At 44.3% G+C, this 19,191-nt stretch overlaps 1 protein-coding gene across 1 annotated transcript in view; it reads right to left on the bottom strand.

The window, feature by feature from the left end:
• Nucleotides 1-14,144: 14,144 nt before the first annotated feature.
• LOC143933358 (uncharacterized) overlaps nucleotides 14,145-19,191 on the bottom strand; it is a 46,598-nt gene continuing 41,551 nt past the window's right edge. Inside the window, exons 10-12 of the mRNA XM_077456225.1 lie at nucleotides 16,679-17,271; nucleotides 16,272-16,334; nucleotides 14,145-14,152 (exon numbers count right to left, since the gene is read on the bottom strand). Coding sequence (XP_077312351.1) covers nucleotides 14,145-14,152; nucleotides 16,272-16,334; nucleotides 16,679-17,271 — 664 coding nt within the window. The remainder of the gene's footprint in view (nucleotides 14,153-16,271; nucleotides 16,335-16,678; nucleotides 17,272-19,191) is intronic.

Consider the following 19,191-nt stretch of genomic DNA (forward strand, 5'->3'; position numbering starts at 1 on the left):
GAATCTCAGCCAGGACACGACTTGCGTGGATTTTGGATGTTCTTCCTGTGCTGGTATGGCTTTCTTCCCACACTTCAAAGACATACTAATAGGTTAATTGGCCCAAGAAGGTGTATGTGTGTAAGTTAGGGGCCTTAGATTGTAAGCTCCTTGGGGCAGGGACAGATGTGAATGTACAATATGTAAAGTGCTGCATGTAGGCCCTGTATAAATATGTAAAAAGTTGCAGCCTTTGGATTCTGCATTCCGGTCCTGACGTCACTTCCGGGCCGATATCTTGGCTGGTTCTAGGAGCCGACCTCACTTCTGGACCGATCTCCTGGCCGGTCCTTGGAGTTGACGTCACCTCTGGTCGCTAGTGGACTGACGAAGTTTACCGTCATGTGCACCTCCACTTTCCAGCACCATATTAGTACTCCTTTGGAGTTGACTGGGTGCCGGCGGCTGAAGGAGAGCTGCCCGTCTTAATGCCACCGGCGCATTTTCCTTTCCGGAACTGGTTGCCGGCATGGGGGCATCCCTTTGAATACCCCTGGGAGCCATATTTAAGTCCTCCATTAATGTGTAGTCTCTCTGGTTGCTTCAGATCAGGGAGAGACTGCACTTATTTCTTTACATTTCTAGGCTCATGTATACAATGGGGGTTAATGTAATAAAAGTGGTGGGTGCAAAATCTGGTGCAGCTCTGCATAGAAACCAATCAACTTCCATTTTTTTTTTGTTTTTGTCAAAGCTTAATTAAAAAAAAGCTGACATTAGAAGCTGATTGGCTACCATGCACAGCTGCACCAGATTCTGAGTGCTCCAGTTTTAGTAAATCTCCTCTAATGTGCCCCCATTTGCTGGGTTTTGCATCTATGTATCAGCTCTATTTAGTTTTTGGGCCTTATGAAAAATACCCGTTTTCTTTTTTATTTGATATATTTTTTCAGATATCATTCATTCTTTTCCCTCCCTCCAGATTATCATAAACCTTGTCATTACAATCAGGGGCGGACTGACAACTCATGGGGCCCCCGAGCAATAGGCGATTATGGATGGGGCCCCCCCAGGCAGACATTATGGGGCCACACAGTATACACAAACACAGTATACAATCACACAGTATACACAGACATGTTTCTATTGGCTGAGAAGGTACTGGAGGGGTGGGGCAGCTATAATCTTAGGATTTTTAGACCAAAAGGGACATTTTAGAGACAGATGTAAAAAAAAAAAAAAAAATAAGATTTTTACATACTGCCCCTGATCTTACTGAGGCTGGCAACCCTGATGGGGCCCCCTAGTGGCATGGGGCCCTCGGGCAGTGCCCGAGTGGCCAAATGGTCAGTCCACCCTTGATTACAAGTCAACAGGTATGTTCCTCTTTCTTCTCTTTTTTTGTTTTGAGATAAGCTTTCAATGACCCTTTGGTAAACTGACTTTTACTATGATATATATATATTGATATTGATATCTATAGATAGATAGATATCTATCTATAGCTATAGATCTCGCTATAGCTCTCTCTCTCTCTATATATATATATATATATATATATATATATATATATATATATATATATATATATTTATATTACACACAGAACAAAGTTATAACTAATTATAACTTGCTCCTATTTATCATGAGCTGAACTCAAAGATCTTCGACTTTTTCTAGGCCTATTTCTCTCAAATATTATTCACAAATCTGTGTTAGTGAGCACTCCTCCTTTGCCGAGACAATCCATCCACCTCACAGGTCTGGCATATCAAGATGTTAATGAGACAGCATGATTATTGCACAGGTGTGCCTTAGGCTGGCCACTCTAAAATGTGCAGTTTTAGGCCCCTTTCACACATGCGGACATTATGTCCATATTTCATCCATCCATTTGCGGATGAAATACGGACATACATGCATTCCTATGGGATAGCGGGTGTCTGCGGATGAACATCCGCAGACATCCGATATCGTCCGCCTCCGCTATTGTCCGATTCTGCAGACGGAGGAAAATCCTATTTTTCTATCCATCTGCAGAGCGGATCGGATGAACACGGACAGACGGTCCGTGTTCATCCGATCCCCCATAGAGAAGAATGGAGAGCTGACAGGGCGGTCCCGGCACACAACGGAGCGATTCCCGCTGAGCAAGTGGATCATCACGGGGCGGATCATTACTGATCCGTCCCGTGTGAAAGGGGCTTAACTGTATTGGAGGGTCCAAAAAAAAATCGGTTAGTATCTGGTGTGACCACCATTTGCCTCACACAGTGCAGCACAGCTCCTTGGCATAGAGTTGACCAGGTTGTTGGTTGTGGCCTGTGGAATGTTGGTCCATTCCTCTTCAATGGCTGTGCGAAGTTGCTGGATATTGGCGGGAACTAGAACACGCTGTCGTATACGCCGATCAAGAGCGTCCCAAACATGCTCAATGGGTGACATGTGCGGTGAGTATGCTGGCCATGCGAGAACTGGGATGTTTTTAGCTTCCAGGAATTGTGTACAGATCCTTGCAACATGGGGCTGTGCATTATCATGCTGCAACATGAGCTGATGGCCATGGATGAATGGCACAACCAGGGGCGTTGCTGGGTCTACAAAAGATCTGGGGCTAGAGCCCATAGCAGAGTAGCAAAGAAAGTCATATGCTTGGGCGGGCATACACATGTTTATAAGTGTGTGTGTGTGTGTGTGTGTGTGTGTGTGTGTGTGTGTGTGTGTGTATCCCAGAGAGCCCCCCCTTACATCAGGGTACCCAGAGAGCCCACCCTTTACATCAGGGTACCCAGAGAGCTCCCCTTACATTAGGGTCCCCAGAGAGCCCCCCCTTAAATCAGGGTCCCCAGAGAGCTCCCCCTTACATCAGGGTCCCCAGAGAGCTCCCCCTTACATCAGGGTCCCCAGAGAGCTCCCCTTACATCAGGGTCCACAGAGAGCCCCCCACTTACACCAGGGTCCACAGAGAGCCTCCCCTCCCCTTGGGGACCCCTGCAGAGACTCAGGGCTATGGGCCCAAAAGCCACCCCCTAGCGATGCCACTGGGCACAACAATGGGTCTCAGGATCTCATCACGGCATCTCTGTGCTTTCAAAATGCCATCAATAAAATGCACCTGTGTTCGTTATCCATGGCATAGGCCTGTCCATACCATAACCCCACCGCCACCATGGGATAGGATCACATTCAAGACCCTCTGTCTCACCCACAAATGCACACAAGGAAACACTCCTCAATAACTATGTGAGAAAATAAAACACTACACACCCAATCGCAGCCTCCGATCAACAAACCAAAACCGCCTCCTCATCACCAAGTCCCGCTACAAATCTAAGGGAGAACGAAGATTCGCAGCCCAAGGACCACAGCTACGGAACGCTCTACCCACGAACATCCACATGCAAGAAAACCATCGGGCCTTCAGAAAAAAATTCAAGACCTACCTCTTCTAAGAAGCAGGACAACACTGGACGGACCAAGTGCCCTGAGGCGATTCAGTTTGCATTTGCAGCGCTATAGAAAACATTAATTCATGGGCCACTCCATCCACAATGTAGACATCAGCAAACCGCTCACCCACAAAACACCATACATGCTGTCTGCCATCTGCCCTGTACAGTGAAAACTGGGATTCATCCATGAAGAGAACACCTCTCCAAAGTCCCAGACACCATTGAATGTGAGCATTTGCCCACTCAAGGTCGGTTACGTCGACGAAGTACAGTCAGGTCGAGACCCCAATGAGGACGGCGAGCATGCAGATGAGCCTCCCTGAGACGGTTTCTGACTGTTGGTGCAGCAATTCTTTGGTTATGCAAACCGATCGTTGCAGCAGCTGTCCGGGTGGCCGGTCTCAGAAGATCTTGGAGGTGAAGATGCTGGACGTGGAGGTCCGGGGCTGGTGTGGTTACACATGGTCTGCAGTTGTGAGGCCATTGGATGTACTGGCAAATTCCCTGAAACGCCTTTGGGGACGGCTTATGGTAGAGAAATGAACATTCAATTCAAGGGCAACAGCTCTGGTGGACATTCCTGCAGTCAGCATGCCAGTTGCACGCTCCCTCAAAACACCTGTGGCATTGTGCTGTGTGAGAAAACTGCACATTTTAGAGTGGCCTTTTATTGTGGCCAGCCAAAGGCACACCTGTGCAATAATCATGCTGTCTAATCAACATCTTGATATGCCAAACCTGTGAGGTGGATGGATTATCTCGGCAAAGGAGAAGTGCTCACTAACACAGATTTAAGCCTCATACACACGATCGGACAAACTTTCCCGTGGATTTCTGTACAAAGGGCGTTGGCCGTGAACTTGTTAGGTATACACGTGATCTGATTTTTTCAGCCAACTTTCACCAAATCACGTTTTTTTCTGCTCTTTACCGCCACCTTTGGTCAACTTCTGTATTGTTGCCTGATCTTTTGCATTGGTTCTGTGTTTGTAAAGTCCGATGGTTTTCTGTACACACAATCTGACTTTGCTCCATCGGACTTATGTTGATGAAAAGTTTGTCTGTTCACACAGCCAACATTTGTCCGATGAAAAAGTTTGTCCGATGGAGCGTACACACGGTCGGATGTTGCCTTAAAACAGCTAATTTTCATGTCTGTTAAAAATTCCGATCGTGTGTATGGGCCTTTAGACAGATTTGTGAACAATATTTGAGAGAATTTGTTTATATATATATATATATATATAAATTTTTCTTTTTTTTTGTAGATCTTATTCCACCATTGGGATTTTAGGACTTCTCTGGTCCATCTAGTAGACTTTTTTCAGATATCCTTGCCCTCTTTATTATTTTAGGTGTAAGATTATTTCTCCCCCTTTTTATTGCGTTTTAGGGTAATTTAATATTTGTTTCCTTTTTTGTTAATTACAGTTTGCTTGGGGTCCTGCAAAATATCTGAAGCTCTGTCAGATTGGATGGAGAGCGTCTGTGAACAGCAATTTTCAAGTCTTGCCACAGATTCTCAATTGGATTTAGGTCTGGAGTGTGACTGGGCCATTCTAAAGGCCCATATACACGACCTGACTTTTTGACAACAAACATGCAAATTAGCTGTTTTCAGGCAACATCTGACCGTGTGTACGCTCCATTGGACAAATGTTTTCGGTTTTCATCTGACTTTTGTTGGCTGTGGGAACGGACAAACTTTCCGGCAACAAAAAGTCTGATGGAGCAAAGTCCGATCGTGTGTACAGAAAACCATCGGACTTTTGTACAAAGTACAAACACGCATGCTCAGAACCAATGCAAAAGATCAGACAACAATACAGAAGTTGACCAAAGGTGGCGGTAAAGAGCAGAAAAAAAAAAAAAAAAAAAACACGTGATTTGGTGAAAGTTGGCTGAAAAAGTCCTGCCGTGTGTATGCAATACAAGTTCACGGCCGACGCCCTTTGTACAAAAATCCACAGGAAAGTTTGTACAAAGTCCGATCGTGTGTATGAGGCTTAACACATGAATATGCTTTGATCTAAACCATTTCATTGTAGCTCTGGCTGTATGTTTAGGGTCGTTTGGGGTCCTGCTGGAAGGTGAACCTCCGCCCCGGTCTCAAGTCCTTTGCAGACTCTAAAAGGTTTTCTTCTAAAACTGCCCCGTTTTTGACTCCATCAATCTTCCCATCAACTCTGACCAGCTTCCCTGCCACTGCTACAGTAAAGCATCCCCACACCATGATGTTGCCACCACCATGTTTCACAGTGGGGATGGTGTGTTCAGGGCGATGTGCTGTGTTAGTTTTCCCACCAAGGACGGCCATGTCTTGGTAGGTTTGCAGTTGTGCCATACTCTTTCCATTTTCCGCTGATGGATTGAACAGAGCGCCTTGAGATGATCAAAGTTTGAGATTTTTTTATTTATAACCTAACCCTGCTTTAAACATCTCCAAAACTGTATCCCTGACCTGTCCGGTGTGTTCCTTGGCCTTCAATATGCTGTTTGTTCACTAAGGTTCTCTAACAAACCTATGAGGGCTTCACTGAACAGCTGTATTTATACTGAGATTAAATTACACACAGGTGGACTCTATTTACTAATTGGGTGGCTTCTGAAAGTAATTGGTTCTACTAGTGTGTGTGTGTACACACACACACACACACACACACACACACACACACACACACACCCCCCTACAAACCTGTAAAAATAATTAAAAGGCATAAAGAATGTGTTAAAAATTTTATTGCACGTTAAAGCAGAGGAATATACAAAGAATGACAGTAGCTAAGAACAAACATGTCATAATAGGCTTTAATTGCTTTGTTTATATAAAAAACAGTAAAATGATAACATTCATAACCAGGCTGGTCAAAAAGTGCAGAATTCAGATTGATAGAAAAAGTGCTACAAAGGGGTTTTTGTTTTTGCAAGAGGATACACTGCAAGGGAGGATCTTTATTTTTTTTTCCCATTTTGTTAAATCTGCTAGATAAGTGCAGACATTTTTTTTCAGATAATTTATATATATATATATTTTTTTTTTTTTAAACTGTTGATCCTGCCAGAAATTTGGAGCAGTCCTGTGTACACTTTTCTCTTTTACCTCAAGGAGAGTCAACACAGCCCTCCCAGATCTTATCTTGGGCTACAGAATCTTTATGTTGCAGAGGAGAGGAGAGTGGGTGTGTTTCAACAGTTTAGCAAAGACAACCAGGCAGGGCTGACACCATAAAGTTCCACAAAAATGCTGTGTTGTCAGCCCACAACAGGAATTGGGAGCCAACCGTAGGGTATTTTTCTGTCCTAGTAGACTATTTAAAGGGATAATATATTGCACAGATGTACTGCATATACGTTTTTTTTTTTTTTTGCCCTGGTATACTCTTAAAATTGCAGGTTATAAGAAAAATATGGGGGCTCCATTTCCATTGGAGAACTTTTTTGGAATGCTAGTTCCCAGACCGTCATGCTGTTGCTTTGGCTTCCATGAATTCTGAGTCTTTGACATGGAATAGAAAAAAAGAATTCTGACACTTTTCGGACCCCCGTTGTAGGGCCAGGGTCAACAGGCTTTTGTTCACATCAACCCGGGTTGGGTTTCACATTTTAATACAAGTCTATAGAAACACAAAACCTGTCGGCCAGACGGAAGCCAACTGCAAATCAAATACCCAAGTCAATGAATTCTGAAGAGTCTCAAACTGATTCCATTAACATAAGCCCAAAAGCCTGGTGACCCGGGCCCTAGAGCACCTTTCTTCTGGGACACAAAAGTCCTATAACCAGACACTTGCCAAAGAGAGTCAGCAACGGCGGCTCTATACTTTCCTGCACCTTGGGTATGTCCGTTTGAAGTTCTGGAGAGGATCCATCGCAGGGTGACAACCCTGCTGCAGCAATAAGACAGGGAAAGTGAGGGTTGTCACCCTGACGCAGAAAGTCCGCTGGAAAGCTCTTACTGGCAGGATCAACAGAAAAACATTAGCGAATCAACTACACAAAAAAAAAGGCAGCACGTGCTGTGTAGTCAATTGGAGGAAAGCTTATATGACACTTTACAATTGGCATTAACACACAGTTTATTAATATTTGACAGTGAAATGAGCATTAAAATGTCCATGATTTCTTAGTTACTTGGGAAAACGAAAAATGTATTCAAGTGCATCTATAATTTGATATATCAAGTAAAATTTGGCAAAAGGTGTGCAAACTCAGTGCAGAAAAGTTTTTGGCAGTTAAAGTGTTCATTACGTTTAATTCAAACTTTTGGTGGTCACCAGAATTAGGAAAGAGGGGAAATCCTCCACTGGGGACACTTGTTCCAGTGACAACTGTCCTAAAAGGGGATCTCCCTTCACTTTGGAAAGATTGTAGAGAACCCCTGGAATTTATTTTTAATGGCCGTCCGTTTCTCTGTTGGGAAGACTCGTTCTCACTTTCTGTCCTGGTAACTAGGGATGAGCTCGGTATGAATACATGTTCCACTAAAACTGGAAGAAAGTGGTCATTTCCAGGTCAAACAGTTGCGGGCAGAGGAATCCTCTTGTGACCTTGTACACCATTGATGCTGGAAACTTCATTAACCCAATAATACTGACCATATGGCCCCACTAAGTCAATGTTGTCGATGGCCATGTGGCCCCACTAAGTCAATGTTGTCTATGGCCATGTGGCCCCACTAAGTCAATGTTGTCTATGGCCATGTGGCCCCACTACGTCAATGTTGTCTATGGCCATGTGGCCCCACTACGTCAATGTTGTCTATGGCCATGTGGCCACACTACGTCAATGTTGTCTATGGCCATGTGGCCACATTACGTCAATGTTGTCTATGGCCATGTGGCCACATTACGTCAATGTTGTCTATGGCCATGTGGCCACATTACGTCAATGTTGTCTATGGCCATGTGGCCACATTACGTCAATGTTGTCTATGGCCATGTGGCCACATTACGTCAATGTTGTCTATGGCCATGTGGCCACATTACGTCAATGTTGTCTATGGCCATGTGGCCACATTACGTCAATGTTGTCTATGGCCATGTGGCCACATTACGTCAATGTTGTCTATGGCCTTGTGGCCACATTACGTCAATGTTGTCTATGGCCATGTGGCCACATTACGTCAATGTTGTCTATGGCCATGTGGCCACATTACGTCAATGTTGTCTATGGCCATGTGGCCACATTACGTCAATGCTGTCTATGGCCATGTGGCCACATTACGTCAATGCTGTCTATGGCCTTGTGGCCACATTACGTCAATGCTGTCTATGGCCTTGTGGCCACATTACGTCAATGCTGTCTATGGCCATGTGGCCACATTACGTCAATGCTGTCTATGGCCATGTGGCCACATTACGTCAATGTTGTCTATGGCCATGTGGCCACATTACGTCAATGTTGTCTATGGCCATGTGGCCACATTACGTCAATGTTGTCTATGGCCTTCTGGCCACATTACGTCAATGTTGTCTATGGCCATGTGGCCACATTACGTCAATGTTGTCTATGGCCATGTGGCCACATTACGTCAATGTTGTCTATGGCCATGTGGCCACATTACGTCAATGTTGTCTATGGCCATGTGGCCACATTACGCCAATGTTGTCTATGGCCATGTGGCCACATTACGTCAATGTTGTCTATGGCCTTGTGGCCACATTACGTCAATGGATTTTGATGACCTAATATAGCCATGTGGTCATTATAAGCCAACGACATCCTGGATCTAATATGGCCATACAGCTGTATTAGGTCAATGAGGTCACAAGCATTCCCGTCCTTTTATGCCCATGCAGTGGCAAAGCAGAGAATCCACCACCAACAGCTGATTGACCCAGCAATGACAGCTTCCTTCCAGGTTCACACTGAACCCAAGCTCATTCCTACTGGTGGCCAATCTCCTGAAGACAGAAGGTAAGGGAAGCCATAAAATGGAGGTGACCCATCAGCAAAGGATTACTTGTTAAAAAATAAAAGAGTACCTATAATAAAAGAGAATCTATATTCACCTTTCTGGTGGTCCTCTTTGGTGTTCACCAGCCGCTACAGCTATTCAAGTCAAATACCCGTTTCCCCCACTGCAAGTAAGGCCGCGTACACACGGGCGGACTGTATGGCCTACTTAGTCCGTCGAAACACATTTCAGCGGACAGTCCGCTCGTGTGTGGGCTTCAGCGGACTTTTTCAGCGTGCAGTCTGGCGTACTAAGTATTTCGGATTTTTCGAAATTCTGTCCTTCATACTTTGGTTTCAGCGGACAATCCGCTCGTCAGTAGGCTAGTTCGACGGACTAAGAATGGCGCATGCTCAGAAAGGATTTACACGGCGGAAGGGTGCATTGCTGTGTATTGGACTTCCTATTTCTAGTCCCGTCGTACGTGCTGTACACGTCATCGCGCAAGCTTTCAACGGACTGTTTGTGCATCCGTGTGTGGTCAAGTCCGTTCATTCGAAAGTATGACGGACTGTCCGTCGGATTGTATATGACGGACTAAGTAGGCCATACAGTCCGCCCGTGTGTACGCGGCCTAATGGTTCCTTCCATCAATACAGGAGAGGCAGTACAAGCTGGCAGGGGAAAACCCAGCGTGCTCAGGGGGTGGAATTTTACAAATCTGGTGTAGCTATACGCAGCAGTCAACGAACAGTGAGGCAGCGTTTTCATAAACAGCCCACCGGAAAAAGTAAGTATAGAGCGCCTCTTATTACAGATATCACGTTCCTTACAAAATTACCCTCTGCTGACAGTTGTCACTGGAAACAAAGCAATAAAGGAAAACTCTTCCAATCAAATGTCCTGGTGACAAGTCTTTATTTGGGATTTCCCCCCAGTTTGCCGACTTTGTTCTAACTTCTTGTTGTGTCCCTTGGACACAAAACGCTAGGAAATCGCCACAACGGTGACACAACAATAAAAAAAAAAAAAACTTTCCCACAGTCTAAAACATTTTTTTCAGTAGTTATACTCACATATAGCATTAATACTTTGGTTTAATATATTAAAAATGTTATAATTTTTTACTAAAAAAAAATTTCTCAACTATCACAAAGGGGGCTAATAAGCCCTCCAGTGACATAGCATAGGGCAATTGACAAGTACTCTTTATGAAGACATCAGGGATCTAATAGAACTCGAATGTCTCCCCTGCACTGCCCTCAGTCTGCTGTAACCGACCTCAAGCTTGCTTTAACCCCGTGGCTGCCACGTAGCCATGAGCTTGTGTCTTTACCAAACCATGTCGCCATACGATGTCATGAGCATCTCACCCCCTTTTATGTCAGCTGCAAGATGCAGGGCAGGGCAGGGCAACCCCCAACTGCAGCTGATTGGTCTACGAATGACGGTGGATTTCTGGGTTCAGAACAGACACAAGCTCATCCCTACTGCCTTCACGGTGTGGCAATCAAAGGGTTAAACCGAACCAGGTCACCAAATCTAAAACAGCAGTTTTTGTTTTCTTGATCTAAGGGTGGGATTACACCTTAAAGGGTGTTAAAAACAAAAAAAAGGCACTACAAAAAGCAATGGTAATGTACAGTATAAACAGCAACTAGTTGGAACCACCCAACTGCTTTAAAGCCTAAATTCCAGGAATTCAGCCACTTTGTAAAAAAAAATTAAGGGATACTATGAGTTGAGTCCAGGGAGGTGCATGATATCTCCTGAACTTATCTCGGTTACTTATATCTGAAAGATTAATGGCTGTGCCAGAGGAGCTGTGAGAGAGGAGAGCGAGGCACACAGAGCAGCTATGTCCCCCCCCCCCCCTCCTCTCTGCTGCCCATTCACAGAAGCCTTTGTATTTTGTGAATTAGTTCACATAATACAAAGGCTTCTGTGATTGGATAGGAGGATGGGGAGATGCAGGCATAGCAGCTGCACAGACTAATGTTGAAGATGCTTCACCCTGAAGCATCAGCGTTGGGCTCCTGGAAATGCAGCAGTTGCAGTCTTCTGGGGAGTGCAATAAAATGATAAAACTGTCAGATGTAAATAATAGAGATAAAACCACAAGAGGTCATGCACCTCCTTGGACTTGACTCGGTGTGCCTCTATATTTTTTTTTTTTTTTTTTTTTTACAAAGGAGCTGAACTACTGGAATTCACCTTTAACAATAATAACTGGACATCTTGTTGAGGTTTCCTAAAGCTGAACTTTAGGCAGAATTAATGTCATCATGCATATATTAAATACATAATTCAGTGCATTTTAAATCCATTTCTGCCGGACAGAGGGGGAGGGCCCTGAACTTCCCGATCTTGTGATCGCTGTGATTGGCTTTCACAGTGGTTACAAGATTGGCAGCCTGTCCTATTACTTTCTGATCATAAACATTGACCAGGAGGGGTCTGTGGAAGCTGGCACAGAACAGCAATGCCAGCTGTACACATGTGTGGCAACACAGCATTACAGCCTACCGCCACATACAACCTTTATTAATTAAGGCAAAGAGAGCACCTAATTAAAAAAAAAAAAAAAAAAAAAATAATCCTTAGGAGCCCAAAAGAGTTTGATCGTTCAACTGGTTCCAACAAGCAGGGCAAAAGATGCCCAATGTGTTTTGTGGCCACACAATCTCTCTTTATCAGGACTGAATGAAATGGCAGAATGTTAAATGGATAGTAGAAGGTCCAAGGTCTTTGCCACTTCTACTATGAACACCAGCATGGACTGTTCTAACATCCTCTGTCTGCAGGAGCATCTTTGAGTCCATTTAACATTTTGGCATTTCACCAAGCCCTGACGAAGGGGGATTGTGTGGCCCCTGAAACGAGTTTCCCTGCTTGTTATAACTAGTTGTATAAAGACTTTGGACTTTTATTTGGTGCTCTCTCTGATTTATTAGACTTGAATTTCTAAACTTGGGTGAATGTCTTCTCCTGGGAGGTTCCCGCCTTTGTGGTGAGCTGCCAATTACAAGCCACTTGGGGTCAAGTAATGACTTTGTCAGCATTTTGATAACCTGTGTCTAGTGCTCCTCTACCACTATGTGTATGGCCAACGGAGGAGAAGTTAACTACACCCAAGCTGGCCATACACACATTTTTTCCATTCAGCCCAAATCTAGCAGATTCTTCCATCCATGCTACACAACATGGAGGGGAAAATCTCCCGATACAGCTATGGCATTTTGGCAGACGGCGCCGCCAGCTGTCAAAATACCAAAAGAAAAGCTAATCTGATTGGATGGAGGCGCTGTTCTACCAAAAACTTTCTGCCCCGCTATTCAATTTTTCAATCGCGGAATGTCAGACAGAAGATGGCCTAATGGGCAACCCGCTGGGCAAATTCAATTATATTGACATCTTCAGGGTCAACCCCCTGTACAGTAGAACATAGAATGGGCAGGGCAGCGCTAGCAGCCAATCAATTATGCTGGACAAACGTGCTGACAAAAAGGGTAGAGACCTCCATTGGGGGCCACACAATTCCCTTTCATCAGGGCTGGGTGAAATGGCAGAAAGTTAATGTAGGTGGAAAGGTTAGTGGCTGCTGCTCCTTCTCTGTCCAATCACAGGCTAGAGTTGGTCACCTGTCATGTTTCACTGCAGCATAGAGCAGACAGGTCACCAGCCAAGCTGTACTGCCTGGCAGAGCTGCGCAAATCTTAAGACTGTTTGGACAGGATTACAGGTAAAGTAGTCCACATATATGCATTTCAGCTGTGTAGTTCAGCTTTAAGGTAGCCAATGACTTGAGATTATAGTTGGCCAATCCAACACTTTACAATCTCAAGTCTGTGGGTACTTACATATGGGACCAGCTGGAGACTATGAATTGAAATTGGCATCCAAGTCATACCTTTGCCATCTTAATCTTTTCTCCATACCTGGTCTCCTCCCCACTGATCCAAATTGGTAACCCTAGCATGGTCATCTCATGGAGCTCCACTCCACACTGTACATCATTACTGCTCTTTGTAGTGCCCTTGAGTTGCCATGCACGGTCTGTTGAAGGCCAGGATTTAGGTATTGCCTGCAAAGGCAAGGCTGTGTAGGGGTTCACCAAGGCAATAACAAGCACTTCTGACCATCAGAGAAGCTTGTTAATGCCTACAAAAACTTCAGTACAAGAAGGTTCCAATTCATCTCCGTTTTACTTCCCCCATTAAATGTGTGCCACCTCTGTTGGTCAACCATATCGCACTGAAGTCTGCCGCAGGTTGGAGGTAAGTGAGGAAGGAAGAGAGGTCGTCAGGAGCCGCACATCTCATAAAACCATCATGTAAAGCATGGAAGCAGCCTCAGCCTAGACTCTGCCCCAGACAAGTTTCAAGTTTCGTCCTGCCCTGAACAGAGTCTAGGCGGAGGCTGCTTTCACTCTTTACATGAGTGCTTTGTATGATGTGCGGCTTCTGGGACTTCCTTCCATCCTTATTGACCTCTATGGAGCTGAGACAAGGTCTTTAACTGCATGCACTCCCAGCATATAAAGACCTAATAGAGCCTGAAGCAGCCCCCTTGCTCCTCAAACCTGCCTTGATCTTTCTCATCAACTCAGCTCAGGAGATCATTCATACATTTTCAGATGTGCTGACCTTTCAATGGATCCCATTCAACCGATCTGAAGGAGATCTATAGATTTACACATCCAAAAAGGCAGCACGTCCAATTTTTTGACCATCATGCCTCAAAACACCTTTGGTTACACGGTAATGTTTGTTGAGTGAACGAGCCAAAAAAGGATGAAAATGTGTATGAAACATCCCTTATTTTTCTGTGGAGAAAAGAAAGATTCAAGGTCGCTAAGAAAATGTCCCAAATGGGGACAATCTGTGTGCAACTGCAACTCTCATAAATAGACGACCCCTTCATAGCCTGTTTTTGGCAAACAATACGTAATTGTGATCCTCATCAGACCCTGCATGGCTACCCTTAAGAAATAAGCTTGGCTATCATAATGTAGGAAATGCTATTAGAGTTTAATTTTAAAAGGTCTTGTCCTCCAAGACCATGAGTGTTGTGATTTTAAGGGTCTACCCACCAGGGTATCTGCTATAGGGGAAATTCCTCAAAAATATATTAGCTTTTGTTTGATTCCTATGAGAAAAAAAAACGGAAAAAAGTTTACTATACAGGAGAAGCTTGCATACTATTTTTATGGCAGTATTAGTCTAGTCTATTGTTTGTAAAAAAAAAAAAAAAAAAAAAAAAAGCCTAAAAAGGAGGAAGACTTATACAAGTGTTCTGCAAGCTGCACCCTGGGGGCCAGATGTGGCCCTTTGCTTGCTTTTATCCGGCCCGTGGGGCACCATTTTATTCACTGGCACAGTTTCTCCCAATGACACCCAAGATAGGGGTTAAATTCCTCCGAATGACAGAAACAATGGGGCCCAGTGACACCAATGATAGGTCACAATTCCTCTCACTGAGACCAAAGATGGGGCATTGTTTACTCCAACTGATACATTTTCTACTCCAGTTGGCTACAGTCCAGCCCCCCTAAAGTCTGAATGACAGTAAACTGCCCATTTGTTTAGAAAGTTTGGAGACCCCCCCGACCTAAACCTCACCTAGCATCCATGCTCACTGTGAATTACGGCACAACCCAAATACCTGTATTAAGGCCAGTCCACGATCAGCTGAACGTTGGTATCCAATGTACCTACATTGTGCTGAAGCTAAACCCATAATGGTGGTCTACTCACAACCCGGAGGTTGTCCACCCAAATTGGGCAGGGTAAAACAATTTTAAAGGAGCTAGATAGCTGCAAGTTAGTCCAACTAAATAGAGCACCCGGCCCGCCAATTTGTTTTACCTTTGTATTGTTAACGGAGGCACTTGTTCTCAGGCTCATTAAAATGATTCTTGATAAGACAGAACTAGGTAAGGGTTTGTTCTGACCAACTGAAAGGCATCACTTTCAAAGTAGAATGGTCTTCTAACGAGGGTGCACCACCTGTGGGTCATGATGCCTAGGGGACCCCCAAAAAAAAAAGGGTCAGAAGGGATTGTGAGCATGACAAGAGGACATGGTGGTTTAACCTTTTTGTATTGTTGAATTGACACCCATGGAGATTAGGAAAAATAAATAAAAAATTACATTGAGCCACATGGTCCTTCTTGGGTGCTGTAACCTAACCAGCCCTAAAAGAAGAAGCGTAACCTATATCATCGCAAATTGCATAACTAATGCTAAAGTGATTATCTGAATAATGCAAAACTTTAGTGTTTAGGGAAAGGACAGCTACATTTTTAGGGATTTGGGGATTAGATCATTGGATTTCACTCAGCAAGCTAGCATCTATATGGCATTGTATTAGACGCCCACAGAGAGAGAAACAAAAGTTAAAAGCGAAGCCACAGAAGGTTCTTCCTATGTGAACACTGTATAAGGGACTCCCCGTCTCAAAAAGTGTAACCTTTATCCTCACAAACGGCATAATGCCCTAATGCCAAAGTGATTTTCTTAATAATGCAAATCTATAGTGTTTGGGAAAATTATTTTGTAGCTATTACTATAAATATTTATGCAACTGCCACAGTTACATAATACTCTACTAATGCAAGGGGAATGTCCATTTTCCCCATTCTTTCAATTCTGCTGTACTAACTACCCCTTTGACCTGTGGTTTGGGCCTATTAACACTGGGCAGGGCGACTAAGGGCAAATATTAAACTGAAGTTTTTTTTTGGCTGGACATCTCGACCACCTAAGTGGTTCGATATTTTGGGGGAAACACCTCATTATGGGTCAGTTTTAATCTTGTTTTACAAAGAAGCTTTTAACACATGACAAAGGATACTCAGAGCACTGCGAGTCAACTGAAGAAAGGCGTGCAGAAAAAGCTGTCTCCCGTCAGGCTTGCTTTGTCTGATTAGAAAACATACTTACTGGGGGTTGATTTACTAAAAACTGGAAAACCGTGCAAAATCTCCTTCCCTAATAGATGGAAAGCTGAAAAACCGTTGGTAGAAATTTAGCTTAAAACAGGAAAACACGCACCACCTAAAATAATTGTGTTTTTTTTTTTTTGCTTTTCACACTGCAGATTGGGCCACATGGGCCATTTGGGTGCGCGGTTGGACCACATGGGCCATTTGGGTGCGCGGTTGGACCACATGGGCCATTTGGGTGCGCGGTTGGACCACATGGGCCATTTGGGTGCGCGGTTGGACCACATGGGCCATTTGGGTGCGCGGTTGGACCACATGGGCCATTTGGGTGCGCGGTTGGACCACATGGGCCATTTGGGTGCGCGGTTGGATCACATGGGCCATTTGGGTGCGCAGTTGGATCACATGGGCCATTTGGGTGCGCAGTTGGATCACATGGGCCATTTGGGTGCGCAGTTGGATCACATGGGCCATTTGGGTGCGCAGTTGGATCACATGGGCCATTTGGGTGCGCAGTTGGATCACATGGGCCATTTGGGTGCGCAGTTGGATCACATGGGCCATTTGGGTGCGCAGTTGGATCACATGGGCCATTTGGGTGCGCAGTTGGATCACATGGGCCATTTGGGTGCGCAGTTGGATCACGTGGGCCATTTGGGTGCGCAGTTGGATCACGTGGGCCATTTGGGTGCGCAGTTGGATCACGTGGGCCATTTGGGTGCGCAGTTGGATCACGTGGGCCATTTGGGTGCGCAGTTGGATCACGTGGGCCATTTGGGTGCGCAGTTGGATCACGTGGGCCATTTGGGTGCGCAATTGGAACACATGGGCCATTTGGGTGCGCAGTTGGATCACGTGGGCCATTTGGGTGCGCAGTTGGATCACGTGGGCCATTTGGGTGCGCAATTGGAACACATGGGCCATTTGGGCCTGCGGTGGTAGACGATCTTAGGGAAGTCTCTTCAGAAGGCCGGTTACTACGAGGTTTCTTGCATAACCTAAAATATTAAGAACATGTTATGATAAGCACTGTATTAAAGGAGACTGAATGAAAATCACATTATTTACAGCTGACACCATAATTAGGTCTCAGTTAAAGCTGAATTCCCCCTCCCCCTGCCCCCTAAAAACATGCAAATGGCAATTTTAATTAAAATTTGTCTCACTGACAGCTTACAAACAATGGTGTACTAATGACCAGGGTACAAGGGGTGGTATTTCTATGGTGTACGAGTCGAGGCTCAGCCCGGTTCAGAAACAGCCATACATGCTGGCTTAGGAAAGGGACCTTAATGCCGGGGTTGATCTGGATTCCTGCTCATCTTGACTCCAGGTCTCCTACAAGGGGGTATAAGCAGGGCCAAGGATAAATCAAAGGAAAAAAAAGTAAAAACAAGCTTACTTACCGACCAGCTCACAGACAACCAAATCAATCTGTCTAACAGTATGCGTTAAAAGCAGAGGTTTAGTCTGCACACATTTGCAAATGCATGCGTAACCTACAGCGCATCGCCAAGGCACCCCGGTATCTGTAGTTCCTATCACTAATTTATAAGCGCCTCCACAGTGGAAGCACGTGTATACTGATGGATAGTTTGAGGGCAGATGAACTGCGAGCTGGTCGGTAAGTAGGCTTTTTTTTTTTTTTTTTTTTTTTACTTGGATTTATCCTTTCGCACCGTTTATACATTAAAGTGGAGCTCCACACATTTAAAAGTCAGCAGCTACAAAAAGTGTAAGCAGCAGCACTTGAGCAGCAGATATGGAGATATTTAATATATATAGAGAATCGCACAGTTGATTTAAAAGATGTCTTTTCCAACTGACTGCTGAAACAGGAGATTTAAATACCAATTTTCATAAATTTGGGCATTTAATGGAAAAGAAAGTTAGTCTGTGGTGGGATATAGCCACCCATGAACAATATATCAAAGAAAATACAGTTCCTAGAAGATTAAGGTGGGACGTCCCTCCATCAATGACGGTTTGTTAGATCAGGACTCAGTAGATGAGTGGTATAAGTTACCACTTCGCATCCAGGCCAATTCTGACATTTCTCTCCTACATGTAAAATTCCTAATTTTTTTGCTAGAAAATTACATAGAACCCCCAAACATTATATATGTTTTTTATAGCAAAGACCCTAAAGAATACAATGGCGCTCGTTGCAACGTTTTATCTCGCACGGTATTTGCGCAGCAATTTTTCGAACGCGTTTTTTTTCAGAAAAAAAAAAAAAAAAAAACAGTAAAGTTAGCCCAATTTTTTTGCATAATGTGAAAGAGGAGGATACGCAGAGTAAATAGATACCCAACATGTCACGCTTCAAAATTGCACGCGCTCGTGGAATGGCACCAAACTTTGGTATTTAAAAATCCCCATAGGCGACACTTTACATTTTTTAACTGGTTACATAGTTTGGGTTACAGAGGAGGTCTAGGGCTAGAATTATTGCTCTCACTCTAACGTTCGCGGCGATACCTCACATGTGTGGCTTGAACACTGTTTTCATATGTGGGCGGGACTTACGTATGCGGTCGCTTCTGTGTGCGAGCTCATGGGGGACAGGGGCACTTTAAAAAAATTTTTTATTATTGTTAATTTTATTTTTATTTTTTTAGTTTTACACTTAAAAAAAATAATTTATGACTTTTATTCCTATTACAAGGAATGTAAACATCCCTTGTAATAATAAGAATATGGCACGATCGGACATATTTACAGTGAGATATGGGGGGTCAATAAGACCCCATATCTCACCTCCAGGCTGGGAATAAAAAAAAAAAAAAAAAACACAATCCTGGCTTCCTAGCCAGATCGGCGCCATTAATTTGAATACAGAGGCCGGGCGTGACGTCATAACATCGCGCCCGGCCTCCGAACGATCATAGAGACTCCGGGGACGATCTAGTCCGCCG

The sequence above is a fragment of the Lithobates pipiens genome, unplaced genomic scaffold (genome assembly GCF_037356315.1).
Source record: "Lithobates pipiens isolate NorthernLeopardFrog02 unplaced genomic scaffold, aLitPip1_a1.2 Scaffold_27, whole genome shotgun sequence".
Classification (NCBI taxonomy): domain Eukaryota; kingdom Metazoa; phylum Chordata; class Amphibia; order Anura; family Ranidae; genus Lithobates; species Lithobates pipiens.